The sequence below is a fragment of the Amphiprion ocellaris genome, chromosome 12, assembly GCF_022539595.1.
Source record: "Amphiprion ocellaris isolate individual 3 ecotype Okinawa chromosome 12, ASM2253959v1, whole genome shotgun sequence".
Taxonomy (NCBI): domain Eukaryota; kingdom Metazoa; phylum Chordata; class Actinopteri; family Pomacentridae; genus Amphiprion; species Amphiprion ocellaris.
In genome coordinates, this window is record NC_072777.1 from 15010460 (window position 1) to 15032393 (window position 21934).

The 21934-nt window shown below is 40.3% G+C and overlaps 1 protein-coding gene across 2 annotated transcripts in view; it reads left to right on the forward strand.

The window, feature by feature from the left end:
- The window catches only part of LOC111564633 (E3 ubiquitin-protein ligase TRIM9), a 92234-nt gene that overhangs the window by 32408 nt on the left and 37892 nt on the right, over positions 1-21934 (forward strand). For both annotated transcript variants that reach the window (XM_035945514.2, XM_023264330.3), the window contains exons 3-4: positions 6761-6883; positions 18238-18348. In XM_035945514.2, the coding sequence (XP_035801407.2) occupies positions 6761-6883; positions 18238-18348 (234 nt within the window). The remainder of the gene's footprint in view (positions 1-6760; positions 6884-18237; positions 18349-21934) is intronic.

Consider the following 21934-nt stretch of genomic DNA (forward strand, 5'->3'; position numbering starts at 1 on the left):
TATGTTAGCACATGAATAAAAGTGTGAGTTTTCATGGAAAATATGAAATTGTCTGGGTGACCCCAAACTTTGAACAGTAGTGTATACTGTTACTAATTCAATCTGTGACTATTTCTATGACTGCCAATCAGAAGGCGTCTTGATAGTATGATAGCATGATATTGTTCAGCCATCATATCATCAATGACAAACTATTTATGCCCTGTGGCGATGTTCCTCACCGAAGCAGCAAATATTGATTTTCCGACTAACTTTACCCTCAGTAGCTCAGAATGCAATTCAACCAGAAATCAAAAGTGAAAGGAGTCTGCTACTATTAATGCTACAGTTGGACTTGCGACTGTATGTTAGACTGTTGATAAAAATGCTAAATAATGGTTACATAAAAAGTAAGTAAAATTTTTATTTACGAAGAATTTTTCAAAACCAGTTTTACAATTCACAGCCACAAAAAGATGAATATTTAAGTCAATAAATACAACAGACATGAACAACAGTTGTTTAAAGGCCAAGATCTACTGCCACTAAATGCTGTATCCAAACAGTTGCTCCCATTCTATGTACAGCTCCACCACTGGCAGTGTCTAAGTTCATGCCGGCACTTTGTCTGCGTGCTGCCCGGCAACACTTCACACTACATATTATACTACATACTATATTTCTAGCCTCAATGCCCCTGAAAAAACCCATTTGTTTCTCCACTCGCTCCCTACTCATGTGTCCCGGTTCCCACAGCAGCTCCCTCTCCTCATTTCACCTTTTACTGTCACTGCCTCTCCACGGTGTAGATATGACAGTCCATTTTAACATTTAATAGCTAGCCTAGATATGTAGTGCAAATATCAGTAATTCAATTCTTCCTAGTCAAAAAAAACCATTTCAGATATCCACAATGACATTCTTCCTATCTGCAGTTGTCATTTCTGATATCCACATCATCCTCCTTTCAAGGACAAATTATATCACTCTTACCATTCATGTGTAGGAGGTTTCTTATTACAGATATTTACAATTCAGTGTCAGACTTCTGCACTTCACATTCCAATTTTACACAAACTATGGAACTGTGAATGTAGCTGCTTATGACCTACTGTGTTACTGTCGTGTTAGAGCAGCCCAAGACTGGGGCCAAAATTCGTCTCATGTGTTATTACATTTCACCATGAAGATGGCATGGAAGCAGCTTACAATTTTGCACATATGACAGTATTTAAAGCCCTCTGCACACCAGTTTTTGCGGTCCTACAAATTCAGTCCACAATTCAATTCAAGTCCACGTCACCATTTTGAAATGGCAAAATGTGGAAACTTGGCTTGCCATACTTTCCACCCATCAAATTCTACTCATGTTTTCAGGCCTGAAAAGTTAGTAAAATATCTATCAGAAAATAGTTTTTTGGTAAAAAAAAAAAAAAAAAAAAAAAAAAAAACCCCAAACAAAACAAAACAAAATGTGGATATATCAACACTTATACATTTACAACAACTTCCACAATGTCACCCTGATTTGAAAATGTTGCACTTTCTATCATTTCAAGGACCAATTATAAAAATGTAGCCTCTACTTGAGCCATTCAATCAGTTGAACTTCCTGGAAATAATTTTATCTTTGTCCTCATCATTTTTCCCAGCTCTGAAATTCTAAAAATTCAGCCAGAAAGTTTTACAGTTTTTACTGTGTCCCATCGTTTGTTGAAGACAAAATCCAAAAAGGAAAAAAGAGAGATCGCCACAAGCCTCAACTGTCTACTCTTAGTTGTGCCCACAGAAAACAACAGCATCTACTGTTTGTTCAGAAACTTGAAAGGACCTACCATTAAGTATTTCTTGACAAGTTACCTTTTGTGGCTGAGTGATTGACTGCTCTCTCTTGAAAACAAAAGGAAAATGAGATATATTGTTGTGGTCCGTCTTAAAACACAAGTATAAATGTGTGACTAGGCATAGAAAAAATCTGACCTTCGATGTTATCGCACAATTCAATATGTGATATGTCACTTCATGCCAATACAAATGAGCAGGTGGGGACCTCCTCCACCTTCCAGTAGGCTCAGTAAGCCATTATCACTTCATTTTATGGTGGTATGGCCACAATTTGGCACCAACAGAGGAACAGAGGTCCACACTTGGATCCTTGTGGGACAGAGAATGTGTAAATCTGCTCATTTTCATCCAAATCACATCTTACACCATACTGTTGGGACTCAGCCTGCCCGCCAAAGGCCAGTGATGTTCAGACAGCTTTGTCAAGCATGTTGTCAAAAATCTATTCTGCATCAAAAGTTGGAGTCATCAAAAAGTTCTCAAGAAAGAGTGTTTAAGCAGTCTTCACACTCTGATGCGACTAATGTTAATTCAATACAGAGGCTGTAAGAACAAACACTAGCAAAATCTCGAGATTCTAACTGACTACACAAAGCATTATGTTGTCTTTTATACCTACGCAAACTTCTTCTAAACTCTACTGTTCCGTTCTGGAAAGCCACAACCGATTGGCTTAAGACCAAATCAGGATGTATAGATGTAATCGTATCAAAAGATTAACCACATTCTCTTTTTTAATTTCTGCTAGGTTTACATTATTTCTGCTTAGCTCAGCTTGACCTAGGTTTCAACTCACGAGTGCAGATGAAGAGAGGGCATGAACTTCCAGTCTTGTTCCTTATATGGGCTTCATGGGCGTCCGTTGGGTTGCCGCTTTCCACAGGATTATTTAGTGCATGAATAATTCAGCCAACATGTTAGGCCTTCCGATCTTATCATTGTTTGTTCTACAACCTGATTTCCACATCCTATTGTCTAATTTTATCATTTGTTCAATCTTAAAATGCCACAACAACACTTATAGTTTGATTTTTTTTCATATGTCTTATTTTGACTTTTGCTTTCACTCAGTGTTTTTTAGTCAGTGTTGAGTTAAATTTTGGCCCCAAAACTAATTGATTAGGTTGAGAAAAAGATCCTGATCTAGGTTAAAATACACCCTGTTGCTACCTTTACCATATGTTGCAAAGCTCCATTTGGTCTGATGCTTCTAGTGTAAGATATCCATTGAAGACAAATTTTGCACTGTAAGTTATGCACTGATAATGTCCACATCAGTTGGACTTTTGGTACTGGGGGCCACTCTCTATCCTTATGTATATTAAGGATTGCTGATTTTATTTTTATTGTTGCTATTTTTTATCACAGTCTTTTCCTAATCTTAATTGAGCAGTTGCCTCAGTGTAAACCATAAAAGCAGTAACAGTACCGAGTGCAGTGGCAGACAGCGTGTTTAAGTATGAAACTACCCCAAAGATGCAGTTTCTAGAGGCAGCTATTTTCAAACCAGCTATTAAATTACTGTTGCAAGACCTTCAAGGTTTCATGATTTCTTCTTTTACTTGGATTTCTCTCTATCTCCATGAGTGTAACAACACAGAGGCCTGGCTGTGCAAGATTGTACCAAAACCCATATCCACGTCTGATCAGTTTTCTTCACATGTGGAGGTCCTTACATACTTTACCGTACAACACCACTGCTGTGTGTTAGACTAAATGTCTTGCTTTGGGGAACTTTCTGGTAATGGATGAGAAGCTCCAAATTAATCAGTCACAGAGCAAGATTCGGGCTCTAAACTAAAAACAAACCTTGTCATTCACATTTGCGCAGTGCTTGTGTGTCTAAATTTGCATGTGTGTGTTTTCCCTGTAGACAGCATTACTATGCAGCAGATCTCTCGTATTGCATCTGCCGGTCGTGCACACAAACACACACATACACATGCACATACAAACTCTGTCTGCATGGACAGTTATTGCTGCGGCACCACAAGCATGCATTAAGAGTCTTATTACAAAGAGAAGAGGATTGTGTTTAAGCACACAAGAAAAAAACTCTTAGCTTTAGTTTGCTCTGTCTGAGCCAAGAGAGCAGGAAGAGAGATGGATGGATAAAGAGAAAGACAAGTGCACGAATGAGGAGTAAATATCTGCAGCACTCATCCGCTTACAGATCTGAACTGTGTCCCGGAGCGGAAGAGGCTTGATTGGAAATCACTGCTGTAAGACCTCATCTGCTCGTCAAGTGTGGCTCAGCGCAGCAAAGAAATGCCCTAGTGGATCATTCTCTCATTAATAACCAGTTACTGTATGATGCTGGATGAAAACCTATAGGACATGACTCAGGGACTCCTGTTTGTTAATGAGACTGCAGTGCTATGTGAAGGTGAAAACAAACAGAATGCAGATTGTCAAAGCATCGACCTTTATTGACAAAGCTTTAACATCTCCTATTTTTATGGCAGTTGTTTTGATATTTTTGTCCTTAAGGTCCTGAGTGTCGTGAGTTTTTCTGTCCAACTGTCGCAGAACAAAATAAAACACTGCATCACAATCGATGTGTTGCTAATCAGTGGCTAATTCCAGACTGTGATAAATAAATAACTTGTAATATTGACACTTTCACTACCAGTCAAACATTTGAGTGTATTTTGTGATGGATAATTCTTTTCTTGTCTTTTCTTATTTCCCCCCATCAAAAACAGCAGTGGTACCATTTAAGCAAACTGGCATTTTCATTTTCTGTTAAAATCCTGAAAAAAATGAATATCTGGTGGTTGTAAATCTGGACTGATGTTGGTTTAAAAAAAATGTAGGTAAAGTGGAAAATAATAATATTTTAAACTATTCTCTGCAGGAATGTTTTGACAGTTTTATCCTTATGTCCCAAGTGTGAGTATTTATGAAAAGTCTGACACTGAAGAAAAAAAAAATCACCTCAATCTATGTTTTTTTTTGTAATCAGTGGCTAATCCCAGACTGTGATAGTCAAAAAAAGAAAAACAAAAGGCTATTACAATTTATTTTCTAGGAAAATAATATTTGTTTTCTTTTGTTTATTTCTAAATAAAAACAACAATTGCATCATGGGCATTCAAAGGGTTAAAATCCTGAAAATGAAAGAATATTTAGTAATTATGAACAGGAAGGATGTTGGGTAAAGATATATACCCAGTGAAAGTAGAAAATACTATTAATATGTAATATTTTTCTCAATATTTTTACATTGACATTTTGATATTCAAGGTCCAGACTGTTAATTTTATTTTTTTCAGATCTTATTTTTCACAAAAAAATAATAATTCATCAGAATCAATGTTGTTGCTAATCACTGACAATTCCCAGACTGTGATAATCCAAAAGACTTTGTCCTTAAGGACCTGAGTAACTAAGAACTGAAGGACAATACTGAAACATTTTCCACTTCACCCTCAGTTTTCATTAGTTCCCCCCAGATTTTCAGCTGAACCCCTTTCTGTAGCTGCTCTCTTGCGTGGATATAAGCTTCTACAATTTGTTTACATGTGATACACATGGCTCAGTAATCAAAACTGAAGTCTATGTCAGTCAATTCAACAATTTCTAAGCTAGAAATATGTGATATTAGAAATTGAGAAAGCTTTCATTTTGTATATAACCGGTATATATCTTTGCATCCCCTTCTCTCTGTCATGGTTTTGTGCACCATGTCAAGCATGTTGGCCATTTAAAGGCATTTAAGAACTCACTGAACATTTAGTTGAAACACCACAAATCGTTTGCTATCACAGCCAGAAAACTCCCTATATCCCTGTAAAACGTATTAATTGATTTCTTTCTAAATATCTGCATCCAGTGCCCTACATTTTAGGATAAATAAATAGGTAATGTTAGCATATACATTGAATTGTACACATATTTGCTTCACTTTAAGCCACTAGCTATGGTGTTGTAATGTTTGCATGAGAAGTTACTAAGCATTGAATAAATAGAGAATTGTAAAGTAAAGTAGGACAGAGTCCAGAACAGCTGCTGCAAAAAGCTGCAGGAAGAGCTTAGCTTTGCATCTTTGAGTATACAAATATATGATGTGCTGTATACATTTTTAATGCATGTTTAGTATTTTAACCATTTAATAGTTAAAACTATCTTGAAACTTATTTTTTCATTTTGTATGGTTTCAGTGTTGGGTCATGTAATATTTTGGTCAGCACTCTGTTAGAAAAAGAAATATAGATGCTATAAATGTTGGTCAAATAAAGATCTGAAATCAAAAATAAGATGCCATTTGCTGGAAATCCTGACCTTTTCTTTTGTGTTCTAATGATAAGCTAAAAATCATGTCCCACAGTTGTTCTGAGATTCAAGTATAATCCAGTTAAAATTTGCGAGCCATTCCAGCTGCAAATGTCTGCATATAATGTCATGCTGACCTCAGCTTCTGACCCAAAGAAAATACTGGTCACCATCAGAGATTGTTGGTTAATCAAAGCACAAAACTAGAACTGAAACTGACAGGATGGTATTTTCATGGGCTGCGTTTTGAGGGAGAAATGGTAGAGAGCCTGGCAGCTAGACAGTGAATATGATGAATGATTTACTTGTGTGCGCAGCCGATTGAAATAATTAACACTGTAGACTCATGTTTTTGTAGCTTCTGCAAAAATAGAACAAGCTGTGGCTGATAAATTAACATATCAGTAATAAACACAAAGCTGCTCCGCGCTGCTAAATGACGAGAAACATACCAACAGATCTATTTTAGTCTCTGTGTTGTGTTTTTGTGACCCAAGCGCATAATGATGATGACTTTGGAGCACCTTAAAGTAGCTTTATTTTGACAGAGGTGCCACATGCTGTGATGTATTCGGGTCAGGAACGCATTAGTTCATTTCTCTTGTTCGTTTTCCTTTGTACTTCATAATGACTGTGTCTCTGCTGCTTGTTTGTGCTGCAGGAGAACGGTGTGGAATTCGAGGCCTGTCTTGTGGCTCAGTGTGACTCTCTGATTGAGGCGCTGACCAGACAGAAAGCCAAACTGCTGACAAAAGTCACCAAGGAGAAGGAGTACAAACTAAAGGTGAGACTGACTGATTTCCATGTAGCCAACCTGTCAAGAAACTCAACTCCTGAGGACTCTTCTAATCAAATAAAATGTGAATCAGCGGGAGCCATAAGCTGGATTGCAAAGAATATTTGGAATCCACATAATCTAATCTAAAAAGATTTTCTAATAACCATCTTAATTGTGTGACCTTTCTTGATGATTGTGTTGAACTTTACAGGGAACCTTTCAACATATGAAAAGGCTTATTACGAATACAGCAAACACATCTCTATGCTTCTTCAACAGTTCATTTCTTTACTGATGAGTACTGATGGCTTACTTTCCATAATGCAAGCAGAATATTTGTTTTATTTGATTCTAACAATTGGTATTAAAATCTGGCGCCTGCTTGTCTTTCAATCCAGTTCTGTTTTAACGGCTTGCACCCAACTGCAGCAGCATGTAGAACTGATTCTCTCTTTTCTGACTCCTGATACATCAAAGTAAATTCAGGTCCAAAAAGGCTGGTTAATTTGGGGATTATCAAGATGTATATGTTTCGGTCCAGAAGATTTTTGGAAAAAAAACAAAGCAGTTTATACATAACAATGCAATAGGACTGCACAGTGGCTTGGTGGTTAGCACTTTCACCTTGCAGCTAGAAGATCCCTGGTTTGCAACCCGCCTTCCCAAGATCTTTCTGCATGGAGTTTGCATGTTCTCCCTGTGTAAGCGTGGGTTCTTTCCAGGTACTCCAGCTTCCTCCCATGGTCCAAAAACATGCTGAGATTAATTGGTAACTCTAAATTTTCTGGAGGTGTGAATGGATGGTTCACAATGCAACTATTTAAATTACTAAAATTGTGACATCAAAATTACACAACAGCTGTTAGCAGGTTTAAGTTGTCATTTTCAGATTGTTAAATACTGGCAAAATACAAATACAAAAAACTCTCATGTGAAACCAGCAGTGCTGTCCTCATATGGGTCTACCAGACACATGCAAGGCCAGTGGCCTAAAGAGTCAGATATGATCACAGAATTAGGATGTATATTCCAATAAGAGACACAAATCAACCAAAATAAGACACAAGAGAGGCATAAATTAAATTATATAAAATGACAAGTCAAGATAGCATGGAAGCATGGAGAGAAACAATCAAAATGACACGCAAAGTGATTAATATGGGGAAATAGAACACCACAAAGAGAAGCAAAATGATCACAAAGAGACACAAAATTAAAAATCATCAGCTACAACATGATCAAAATGGAACAAAAACAAGACCATAGTGGGGCAAGAAAATTAAGGCAAACAGAAGCAGAATGTCCAGAAAATGACCCTACAGGGATGTGAAATGACTACATAAACAGAAAATTGACCCTACACATTGCAATGTAACCAAAACGAGATGCAAAATTATCAAAGTAAAACCACAGAGATGCCAAATGACCTCAGTGAGACATAGAATTAACATGAGGCACAAAGTGACCATAACGAGACAAAACACGACCACAAAGAGATGTAAAATGCTGCCAAACATCTGCAAGAAGCACAGTTGGAAATATATAGCAAATACAAATCGTTGCTGCCTGACTGTCAGAGTGTTGCTCCACTGAGGGATGATTCAGGGGCCTTTTCCACATCTGTGCCCAGGGACCCATTGTTTTATAATCTGTCCATGGCTGCTCTAACATTCAGACAATCATGATTGGAGAAGTATGTCTTCAGGATTATCATACATAAAAAAAATTGCGGTCACAAATCATTTCAGTCTGGCAGCATAGTTTCCTGTAAATCCACTGCTTGGGGTTTCCTAAGTGCCACTGTATCACATGGACGCCTGCCCAGCATCAACGTGCCCACCGACCGACTGACCGTCTGGCTGATGGAGGGGGAGGGGAGAGGAGCCGAGGGCATTTGGACGGAAGCCCCAAGGACAGCTGTAGTCATTATCTGGGGATTGAGATTTAGCCAGAGGGCAAAGAGCCGCAGGCTGTGAGGAAGCCGGGGCAAGAGACCAATAGCTAGCTGTTGATGGCTGATAAACTAAACTCACATCTTAAATACTCATCTGGACAACAGACATCAACAACTGATGGATAGTTTTAACTAGAGGCTTTGTTCATGTAGAGAAGAGCACTGAATTGAATTTAAAAACAAAACTCATGAGCTGAGCAGCTGTAGAACGCTGCTTCCTTTCAAGTCCATTCATATACACCCAGTTTGCAACAGCAGAGGTTTTGAAGGAAGCATATGTCAAACAGATTCCGTTTTCTATTACTATAATGAGAACATGTTGTTATTTAATGTATCTGGCAAGTAGCAAACTGCCCACTCACACGTACTGTATTTCATTTGTTTTACACTAAATGATCACATATTGTAGTATAATACCCACTTATAGTGACTTTTTATGGTGCTGTTTAGTCTCTCACATTACTGAACCAAAACTAGTGTTTCCCCCTTTAACCAACCTGGAAGTGAACCCTGGACTTTGCTGTTGAAGTCTTGTAAATGTGTCTGTTGGCACAAAGCTCATTCTTACTCTTTTACCATGTTATTCTTGTGTCTTATCTGCAATTTCAGTTTTAGGATCATCTAAATACCTGTCTCTGCTCTGTGAATTTTAGTAACTGAAAACAAAAAATAATAAAAAACCTTAATAATTGTCAACTATGTCCAACTATGTCCTGCTTAAACAGGATACTAGGCCCACTCACCTGAGTGAAAGTGTTCTAGCTGACTTGCTATCACCACACTCACCACCCCCAAAAGCAGACTGTTGCTCTTCATACTGCCACATTTGCAAACACTCATATGCAGTGATTAGCCACAACATTAAAACCACCTGCCTAATATTATCAAGGACCCTCTCTTGCTGACACAAAAGCTCTGACCTGTCAAGACCTTTAAAGGAGCTGTGATTTCCTGTGTGAAATGACTGTCACAGGTATGCTCTAACCGCTACAATTTAGTCCTTGATCCTCACGCTGACAACTTTTGCTACTACTTCAAACAGGGGAACTTCAAAACTGACTACTGCTGCCCAGTATATCCACTGTAATAAATGTTAACCATGTCACCTGTCAGTGCTTGTAATGTTGTGGCTGATGGATGTATACATTATTCCTGGAGACACTCGAGTCATTTTAGGAGTTATTGGCAGTCGACCTAATCTGTTGTTTAGGTGTGAGGACACGTTGGCTTGAAACTGGATGTGTTTATTCATCGTAGTGTTGTCACTCTCACATTTTCCACCCACATATCTAAAAAGTGCCAGCACATGTTACAGAACATCAGAGTGCAGATTAGAAATTTAGGTGTTAAAATATCTCTCAGTTTTTCTTTTTTTTTTGGGAAAACATAATCATCTGAATTTAACCATGAAGCTTCACACATTATTTGCAGGTTTTCACACTACTCCCACGACACAAGAGATAAATAAAACAAAAAAAAAAAAAATGCAATTTTTCCATACATGCAGTGTTGCACTGGAGACAGCATGTGTTTGTTCTTGGATTACATCAAACCAAATGTGACATATGTAACTGCAGTTCCAAGAAAGTGCAACTCGTACTTTTTTTATATACAAGTACCATAGATATACAGTCTATGACAAGTACAAGATGAAGCAGGCCGGACAAGATCTAGATGTGTTTCAAATGACCTTCACATTTTCTGTCAACTTCCCCTTTAGCCTCTCATTTTTTCTAAAGCACTCACAGACCTTTTAATCTGATTTTGTGGATACAGCTCTGACCAAACAAATACACGAAAAAATGAAAAATATAAAGACAGGCAGATGTTTGTGAAGCTTAATCCCTTAAAAGCAACATATTTTTTGGTTTCATCTTTCAAAGAACAGACAGAAATGCTCACTGTACTTCCCCCTGTGGTATTTACAAAGCTTAGCCCATCAGTTGGCACATCATACAGGCATTAATAATGGGAACAGTTGAATGAAGAGTTAAGTTGAACAAGAAAAATCTGAGTAGTGTGAGAGCAAAGCTTTTAATCAGTCAATCTTATTGAAAGTCCAAAATTACTGTACAGCATAGACACCATACACTTCACAGTTACCTTTTTTAGCCTTATAAAACCAGCTTCAAGTTTCAGTTTCAAACATTTTTTTAAAAAAAGCCAAAATTACACCATTTATCTTAGCTAGAAGCTGTACTTTTGGCTTTCTGACTCTCCTTGAAATAGTCATGTAGGACGTGTGGTTCTATCAGGAAAATTAACCAAATCTGAGTCTAAAATGCTATTTTTTTTTTTTTTTATCAAAAGCACTTCACATTCAAAAATTAACCAAAACATGAATGATCCTAGTCACATTACAAGAGAGACTGAGAGGAACATAAAACATACTTGATCAATAAAATGAATGCAGAAGTGGAAACTAAGTCCCAAATCATAGGCCAGAGTTTAAGACTTGACCCTATTGAAATGTCTAAAAAGCTTCTTTAAAGATTTTCAAAAAATCACCAGGAGAAGTCAGCATTCAGAGGCAGCAGGATTCATAGTCAACAGAAAATCCAGGAGTAGTTCTTATTAGTGATTAGCACCCCCAAGAAAAACCAGAGATACTGAGCTGTACATCGTCTTTTATGCTGTGAGAGTTGGTCATTTTTCCACGCCTATAGGGTATATTATTGAAGTGACAGCTTTGACACCATGATGCTTTTCTATAAATCTAGAAATCTATTGGTCAGATCTTGATATCAGGTTATCTTTTTTCCCCATTAGGTCACACCCTACAGATGACTTGAGCATTAGGTTATCATTAGGTCATGTTTTACAGAGAACATGTCCAGACATGTTCAGACTTTGCCTCAGAGTTGTTATCAAGTTGTTTGAAGTTACATTGAGCACAGTGAAACATCTTTCCAGAGCTAATGTGTAAAGCAGTGTTAAAAAAGCAGTGTTTGTAGCGGTAATAAGAATTTTAACAGTCTTATTTTATGTGAAGCTTATCTGAAGAATGTGGGACTCTTTTATTCCCACTGCTGGTTACACCTGTGGGTACTATGAAAAATGCTGTACATGTCCATTCCAGGTGTTTCAATTTTATACACAAGTAATCAAAGAAATTGTGCTTTTGCTTATGATCCATGGGATTAGAATTTTGCTTATGTTGCAGTGAAAAATGAACCCACAGTGAGTAAAAATATGATAGGAGAAAAAAAACACCCAGCAACTGCTTGGGGTTGATGATTGTCAATTATTGAGAATAAATGGGACAAAATGAATAGCAAACCAAGCTCTTAAAAATATCATTATTAATTGATGCTTCAAAAGGTGATGGACCTCAATAAGTTCTACGATAGTTCTAGGGTGGGCTGCAAAAAAAAAAAAAAAAAAGATTAAGAAGGTTTTAGTCTTGATTGTAAAATCTCAGCTGAACAAGCTTGTAATGGAGAGCGTCCATTCTGGTGATAAGATGCACTGTAGACAAAAGCTCTGAAGCCTTTTGTTAAGTGAAAGAACGACCAGGAGGTCAGCAGCAAGAACACACAGAGGACATGCTGGTGTATGTGATGATTTGCTAAAATAAGTAAGGTAGTGCAAGTCTATGCAAGATCTTATGAAGTAAAAGATGACCCATAAAATCAGCTCTGGCTTGCACCGGTAGCCAGTGAAGAGAGGCCAGAAGGGGTGGTATAGGTTCTTCTTTTTTACATTTTGTCAAGACTGGGGGCAGAGTATTAAAATTTGAATGGGAAACCACGCTCTTGATTGTAGGATAAAGACCCCCATTAGATTTTCCATGTACTCTCATGTGCTAATCCTCAAAGAGCCCCTTGAAGATGTGTAGGCCGACCACAGTGTTCTTACACTCAAGGTCTATAACAGAAAGTCCTCACACTGACAATCCAACAGCACACCCTCACACTGCAGTTAATCCAGCAGCGGATGGATTAACATTCACTCCTCTCTAACCCTTACAGATGTGTCTGAGTCCTTCTATGAATGAGATTACAGTTTATCTGATCTCTGTTCACCGGTATTTAAAAAGTGCAAACTGAGAGGTTCCCTTGAGCAGTTTACTTTTAGGCAACCGCAACATAAATCCTGAGTTTTTAATCAGTATTGCATTAAAAAGTGACAACACAATTACAAAAGAAAGCCCGGCAGCAAGCATGGTGAGCAAGTGTATTCCTGTAAACAGCCGGAAGGGTTTATAAATATTTTAATGGTGTTCCTTTTCCTTCTGTGTCTAAATTGCGCATAAAGCTCTACACTGTGATTTCTTTACAGAACACCAAAAAATACATAATATCAGTTCACAATGCTGCTCTAACCCAAACTGAAATGTGGTTCAGGGTGTGTTCAAGAAGCTTCACGTATCTTAAATGAGCAGCGTGCATTAACTCGATCCGAATATGCGCATCCTCAAATTCATTTCAGATGCATGTGGAACATATTGGGAAAGCACTCGAACCAGGTCTTCAGCAGCATGTGGGAAGGAGCTGACGGCAAGTCTCAGTGGGACACGAAGAAATTGAAATAAATCCGAGATTTACTCAGGCGTCATGCTTCATACTTCATGTTGTTTACGCAGGAGATAAGCGTGGGGTTTTGGCAAACTGAACCAAAGAGCAAATTTTCTCTTGGTAAATAATTTGAGTGTCTGTGTATTTTACTATACTTGAATTCCATTTGCACTGTAGTGTCAAGGCAAGCTACAGAAATGCATATTTCCCATTTAATAATGTTTTATTGACCTTTCATTCATTTTCTGTCTCCAATACTCCAGCATTTCTTGAACAACACATACATACAGTAGAACATATAAAGAGCATACAAGCAAAAGAAGTATTTACACAATCTCCACCAATTTAATTGAATTAAATTTGAAGTTATGAATATTGTGCTTGTAATTGAAAAACTGCACACATTTAAAGGCACCTTGTGTGCACCTCTTGTAAGCTGTGGTAACAAATAAAAGACACACAGAGCTCAGACATTAAATGGATGAAGACGTATTCAAATGTTTCATAACAAAAGGGAAAAGCAAAACAGAGAATACAAACATGAGGATTTTGTGTCAACAAAATGAGCAAACCAAAATGTTGTCAAGAATATACTCAGGGTCTTTCCTAACTCTTCATAGTCTTCATCTTTCAGCTCAGACAGCAGCTGACAGGTGAATAATTTGCTGTGATCTCATTAACCATCAAATAAAGGAGGACACTAATTACCACGACTTTATCTAATTAAGTCTCTGATTCATCTAGGCGGCCATTGGTTAACGGTCTAATTAATTATCTCAGATTCACCAAAGTCACAAGACATTTTCTCTCTAATCTCTTGCTTAACTTTTAAAAAAGAGAGACGTATTTGTTGTGTATGTGCAGTTTAGCACATATCATAGTATCAGTTGTACTAAACAGATGATTAAAGATCGGCCGATCAGTTAAGGTGCGATTCAGGTTTGATGAAATGTAAACAAAAGGTTAATAAGGCGCTGACAGCTTGCTGAGTTTGAATTAGCCTCAAATGACTGACTGTGACACCCGTTCAAATCTCATTTCCCTCCTGCTCGGAGCTCAGCCAGCAGACAGCGTGTGATGCATGTGTGCGTCTGTGTGGAAAAAAAAACAGCAACTTGCATTTGTCTGGTTAAGCCTGATAATGTGATTCTGTGAAACACTCACCCCACCTTGATCTCTCTCTTTTTGCTATTTCTCTGTTGAATCACGTGTAGAAACACTGCAGGTGACTGTGTGCCAGGATTATTATGGGATTTGGGGAGATCTGTTCTGGTCGTGGAGTTGTAGTGTCATGCTGCCAGTCAGTTTTTAATTTTCTGCTGCTTTTTTCCTGTCTCTTTTTCCTGCCAGCCAATAACTCACCTGTTGTTTTAGCCGCTTTCAATCACCTGGTCCCCACCAGCCTCTGTACCTGTTTCCAATTCCCTAATTACTGTCTGAGCATCTGTGACAACATGCTGCCAGGCTTAAAAATCAGTGCAACCCTGTGAAGCTACCTGTCCAATTTTGGCCATTTTCACTTTTCTAAATTCATCACCTCCCATTCTTTGCATCTGTGTTACTACTAAAACAATTGAGAAGCCTTTTTCCACATTTTTTTGATGTTGTAGCTTAAGTCCCTTTGGACTAAGTGATGTAGTTTTGTTGGGTATGCTATATTTGTTTGTACTGATAGTGTTGCGGCATTGTAGATCAGTCTTGGTCTCAAAATCAATCTCAAGACCATTTTTTGGATTTTATTTAAAGACCACAACTGTGGGGATTCCACAAAATGGCCTGTGCATTGTTTGATGTTTTTTTTTAGCATCATTGTGACTGGATGTAAAAGAAATTTAGAAGAAATAGAAGAAATTTTCATACTGTCACTGTTACCAGCCGTCGCCCTTCCCTGCCACCTCACACGTACTGGAAGCAAGTAAATGCAGGAGACAGAAGAAGAACTTGTAGCTGTCTTGGAGGATATGTCAGCTGAATCTTCTGTAATAACATTTGGCTTCCTGAACCACATAGAGTTCATCTGCAAAACAACATCTAAAAGGAAAGTTATAGCAGTATATGCATTCTGCATTTCAATCTGTCTCTGTAAGAAAACTCTTCGGAAATCTCCTCACACCTCAATATATATACAATATAATTGGAATCTGCTTTGCTATTTGAAGATTGCAGCCATTAAATTTGGATTTATGAATTATTTCTTATTTCATTTTTGTATTCTTACGATCATAACTACCAAGTCGGTGCAGAGGGACTGTATAAGACACATACTATGTATATACACCACCATTCAAAAGTTTGGGGTCACTTAGAAATGTCCTTATTTTTGGACAAAAAACTGTTTTTTCAATGAAGATAACATTAAATGAATCAGAAATACAGTCTAGACATTGTTAATGTAGTCAATGACTGTTATAGCTGGAAATGGCTGATTTTTAATGGAATATCTACATAGGGGTACAGAGGAACATTTCCAGCAACCATCACTCCTATATTCTAATGGAACATTGTGTTAGCTAATAGTGTTGATAGGCTAATTTATGATTAGAAAACCCTAACTTTTTAATGATAGTGTATATACACACGTGGACAAAATTGTTGGTACCATTCGGTTAATGAAAGAAAAACCCACAATGGTCACAGAAATAATTTGAATCTGACAAAAGTAATGATAAATAAAAATTCTATGAAAATTAACCAATGAAAATCAGACATTTCTTTTGAACTGTGATTTAACAGATTTATTTTAAAAAATAAACTCATGAAACAGCCCTGGACAAAAATTATGGTACCCTTAACTTCATATTTTGTTGTATAACATTTTGAGGCAATCACTGCAATCAAACAATTGCTGTAACTGTCAGTGAGACTTCTGCACCTCTCAGCAGGTATTTTGTTCCACTCCTCATGAGCAGACTGCTCCAGTTGTCTCAGGTTTGAAGGGTGTCTCCTCCAGACGGCATGTTTCAGCTCCTTCCACAGATGTTCAATAGGATTTAGATCAGAGCTCATAGAAGGCCACTTCAGAATACTCCAATGTTTTCCTCTTAGCCATTCTTGGCTGTTTTTAGTTGTGCGTTTTGGGTCATTATCCTGTTGCAAGACCCATGACCTGTGACTGAGACCAAACTTTCTGACACTGGGCAGCACATTTCTCTCTAGAATACCTTGATAATCATGAGATTTCATTGTACCCTGCACAGATTCAAGACACCCTGTGCCAGATGCAGTAAAGCAGCCCCACAACATAACAGAGCCTCCTCCATGTTTCACAGTAGGGACAGTGTTCTTTTCTTCATATACTTCATTTTTGCGTCTGTGAACATAGAGCTGATGTGTCTTGCCAAAAAGTTCCAGTTTTGTCTGGTCTGTCCATAGGACATTCTCCCAGAAGCTTTGTGGCTTGTCAACATGCAGTTTGGCAAATTCCAGTCTGGCTTTTTTATGATTTGTTTTCAACCATGGTGTCCTCCTTGGTCGTCTCCCATGAAGTCCACTTTGACTCAAACAATGACGGATGGTGTGATCTGACACTGATGTACCTTGACCTTGGAGTTCACCTTTAATGTCTTTAGAGGTTGTTCTGGGCTCTTTTGTTACCATTTCTATTATCCGTCTCTTCCATTTGTCATCAATTTACCTCCTGTGGCCACATCCAGGGAGGTTGGCTACAGTCCCATGGATCTTAAATTTCTGAATAATATGTGCAACTGTAGTCACAGGAACATCAAGTTGCTTGGAGATGGTCTTCTAACCTTTACCTTTAACATGCTTGTCTATAATTTTCTTTCTAATCTCCTGAGACAACTCTCTCCTTCGCTTCCTCTGGTCCATGTTTAGTGTGGTACACACCATGTCACCAAACAGCACAATGACTACTGTAACCCTATAAATAGGCTGACTGACTGATTACAAGTTTGTAGACACCTGTGATGCTAATTAGAGGACACACCTTGATTGAACATGTTCCTATGGTGACATTATTTTCAGTCACTGGTTTGTGGACTACTGTTCTTCAGCCTCATGTTTAGCATTTTGGCATTTGGCCATCTGAAGGCTTGAAGGTTTTTTGAAATTGGATGGATCACATTTGAGAAGCAAAAAACATGATGAATCTTAATATAGTATAATTTTTTTTCTAAATGGGACTATAATTTACATCAGGCTGTATCTAAAATGTCTTAGCAATTGAGACAATAAACTCATGAGGTAGCACATCAAGTGAAAAGTAGGGTCATTTTCTCAAAGATTTCTATACAATCTGACTTCTTTTTGCAACCAGAGGAGTCACCCCCTGCTGGCTGTTAGAAAGAGTGCTTGTTTAAGGCACCTGCATGTTGACTTCACTTTCCAGGCCCAGAGCCTATGTCCATCATTTACATACAGTCTGTAGCTGGAATGCCGTGTTTCCAAGTTGCAGGCTGGGAATCCTGGTTAAGTGGAGTGCTGGCTTCATTTCAGGCTTGAACATTAGGAGGTGGTAAAAATGCTGCGATAAATTTTCATCTTTTTATAGCTCTTAAGTGTTGGCAGAGTCACTACAGAACTTATTTAGTATCAGCGATGACAAGCTGTGTGAAAAATGTTTTCATCAGTCTCTATTATTTACAGTGTTGTTATTTGTCTGCACACAGCTGACTAGCACAAAAAGACACGTGGAGCCTTTTGGGTTTTGGAGTGTACTTACTGTTCACCTCTTGAAGTAAATTTGCATTTCTGTCCAGTCTTTATGTTATTAAGGAATTAAAGTCAGAAATATTAGAATATTTTACACTTGAAATATTGTCCATTCATGTCTCAGCACATTTTGTGGAAAATGAACAATACTGAAAACATTATGGATCTATATATCACAACTTTTATCATCTAAATTGTCTCATCTGTGTCTTCTTCAGGTGGTGCGTGACCAGATCACCCACTGCACAATGAAGCTCCGTCAGACCACCGGCATGATGGAATACTGTCTAGAAGTCCTCAAAGAGAACGATCCCAGTGGTTTCCTCCAGGTATCTCACCCACCATGTCTGTGTAATTGAGAAGAAATTCTTTTACAGGAGTGTTCAAGAATAAGGACTTCATTGTTCCTCAGTTACTACATCCCAGTTCATTATTAATTAAAGCCTCGCCCTCTGAAGCCCCAAACCCACCGGTGAGTTTCCAAAGCATGTCATTGTTATCTGATGCTGCAATCACAACCCTTCTCAGGGCCAGAAACTGTAAAGCCTGAAATAATCATCAGATTTCAAACTTTCTGATGGTCCTTGATCTTGTAATAAGTGTTGTGGTGAGGGGGGAATTAAGCAAATCTAAGCTTAAAATTATGATATTATTTGCCAATATTATCAAAATCACTTAACATGCCTATTTAAAAAAAAAAAAATGTCAACGATGAAGAAAGAAGAAAATCCTGCATTCCTCAGTGCAGCCCAGAGGCCATTACTGACTGAACTACAATTATGTGGCAAAAATTCTGTGAATACTAGGCTGAACTGCAGGCCGTGTCTCCACAAAGCAGAGAAGACAACTATGGAAATAAATTAGAGAGACTGAGAGAAAAAACAAAACCTACTACATCAATTAAAAAACTAAGCAAGACAGGTTGTCAGCAAGTTGTTGAAAGATGTATTCAGCACAGTGAAATATCTTTCCAGAGTTAATGTGCAGAGTAGTGAAAAAACAACTGGTTTGTAGAGGCTGGAAAAGTAAAAGAATTAAAACAGTATGTGTGATAGTATATACACTGATCAGCCACAACATTATGAACACTGACAAGTGAAGTGAATAACATCGATCATCTTGTTATAATGCAACAGTCTGCTGGGAAACCTTGAGTCCTGACATTCATGCGGATGTTTGACATGTACCACCCACCTAAACATTGCAGGTCAAGCCACCCCCCCACCTCTAACCCCCATGTCAACAGCGGTCCTTGATGCCAGTTGCCATCATCAGCAGGACAATGCACCCCGACACACAACAAAAACTGCTCAGGAATAGGAACACGTCAAAGCTAAGGTGTTCACCTGGGTTCCACACTCCCAGATCCAAATCTTATTGAGCATCTGTTGGATGTTCCAGGGTAAGTCTGATCTAGGTAGGTCCCACCCTGCAACCTATAGGACCCACAGAATTCACTGCCACCATCTTGGTGCCACAGGACATCCAAAGAGGTCTTGTGTCTATGCCCCAGTGGGTCAGAGGAGTTTTAGCAGCACAAAGGGGACCAACACAATATTAGGCTGGTGGTCATAGTGTTATGCCCAATCGGTGTAGAGCCACCATTTTCTCCAGTATTGGTAACACTGGGGGCTGCACAGTGGCGTGGTGGTTAGCTGTTAGGATCCTGCTCTAGCCCCTGCCCTTCTTTCCCTTTTTCCTCTTTTTCCTCCTTTCTCCCCTGTCATGATTTGTTTCTGTGTTGACCTGTCTCTCTTTGGCTCCCTCTGTCTGTCTGTCACTTCTCCCTCATGTGTCTCTCTCTCTCCCTGTCTCTCACCCTTCTGCTTCACCTGCTTCACCTGCCCGCATTCTGTCTTGCTGATTGCTTCAATGAGTTCCAGCTGCAGCAATCAGTTCACACCATTCACCTGTTCTCCACCTCACCTCCACCTATTTAAGCTCTGCCCGTTCATTCACTCCCTGCCGGATCATCGACCCACATGCCCTCTGTTTTTGGACTCTGTTTTCGCACTCTGTTTTGCACTCTGTTTTTGGACTCTTTTTCCCCTCCTCTGGATTTCCCTCATTTGGACTCAGCAGTTCTTTTGGATTCTCGCTAGCCCTGTTTTGTCCCCAGCCAGTAGCTCCAGTCTCATCTCCGTTCACCCCAGATTCCCCGAGCCTGCTTCCCTACCCCTTCTGTTCAGTTCCCCCATTTTTGTGAGTATCCCTCCTTCGCTTAGTTTTGTTTGTTCTAGTTTCGTGATCTTCTGTTCTCAAATTCATAGTGTTTGTTAGTGGTTTAGTTTAGTCTGTTTTCCCCTCGGTTATCAGTTTCCCCATTTTGTGAGTATCCCTCTTTAGCTTAGTTTTGTTTAGTCGGTTCAGTTTGTAGATTTCCGTTTTTATAGTCATAGAGTTTGTTGTTAGAGTTTAGTAGTTTTGGTTTGGTTCTCCCCCCCAGTTCAGTTCTGTGTTCCTGTATTGATTAGTTATTTTGTGAAATAAATCTCTTTCAGTTATTCATTCGTCTGTCAGTTTCTGTGAGTCTGCGCTTGGGTTCCCCAGCTCCCCCCCGTAACAGTATGATCCGGCCAAAATTGAACCCAGCAGGCTCACAGACTGGCTCTGACCCTACACCATATCCCCTAGGCATTTTCTTTTCAAGTAAGGAATACAATGAATATTTCGACCTCCAGCTCCAGTTGTGGGGTTTGTGGACGAAGGCTGAGGATCAGGGGCTCAAAGACGAGGTGGTGTCTTTGGGTCACAGGGCGGCCGCCAAGATGCCCTGGCTAACGAGCCACCTGCCTGATTACGTTTTAGAGTTCCTGAACTCTCCCTTGCCTTTTGTGAACCAGCCTACCTCAGCCACATATTCAACCTGCACTCCACCTGCTAGCCCCCAGCCCACTAGTTTCCCCGCAGATCCTGTTTCACCAAGCCCCCTGGACGATGTTAGCAGCAAGTCGTCTTTCGAGGGGACCCGTCTCGCTTTCAAGCCTAGCTCTGGTCGAAAGCGGGGTCCCCGACACCGGAGTTCCCAGTCACCTCCCATCTCCATCTCCTCTAGCGACCTGTGCTCTTTCCTGCTCGATAGAGCACTTGGACTAGACAATTTCCACCCCAGCCAGATCAGTTCCCCACCTGAACCCGGACCCCAGTACCCTGACGAGCCACCCTCCAGAAGGTCTTCCAGAAGGAAGAGAGGTTCCCGGAGACCCCAGACCTCGCCGCCGCCGAGCGCCGCAGAGGTCCTGCCGCCACCGCCGAGCACCGCAGAGGTCCTGCCGAGCGCCGACGACGCCGCCTCACCTGTCTCCGAGGGGGTCGACGACGCCGCCTCACCCGTCTCCGAGGGGGTCGACGACGCCGCCTCACCCGTCTCCGAGGGGGTCGACGACGCCGCCTCACCCGTCTCCGAGGGGGTCGACGACGCCGCCTCACCCGTCTCCGAGGGGGTCGACGACGCCGCCTCACCCGTCTCCGAGGGGGTCGACGACGCCGCCTCACCCGTCTCCGAGGGGGTCGACGACGCCGCCTCACCCGTCTCCGAGGGGGTCGACGACGCCGCCTCACCCGTCTCCGAGGGGGTCGACGACGCCGCCTCACCCGTCTCCGAGGGGGTCGACGACGCCGCCTCACCCGTCTCCGAGGGGGTCGACGACGTCGCCACACCCGTCTCCGAGGGGGTCGACGCTGTCGACGCCGCCTCACTCGCCTCCGTCTCCGAGGGGGTCGACGCTGTCGACGCCGCCTCACTCGCCTCCGTCTCCGAGGGGGTCGACGCTGTCGACGCCGCCTCACTCGCCTCCGTCTCCGAGGGGGTCGACGCTGTCGACGCCGCCTCACTCGCCTCCGTCTCCGAGGGGGTCGACGCTGTCGACGCCGCCTCACTCGCCTCCGTCTCCGAGGGGGTCGACGCTGTCGACG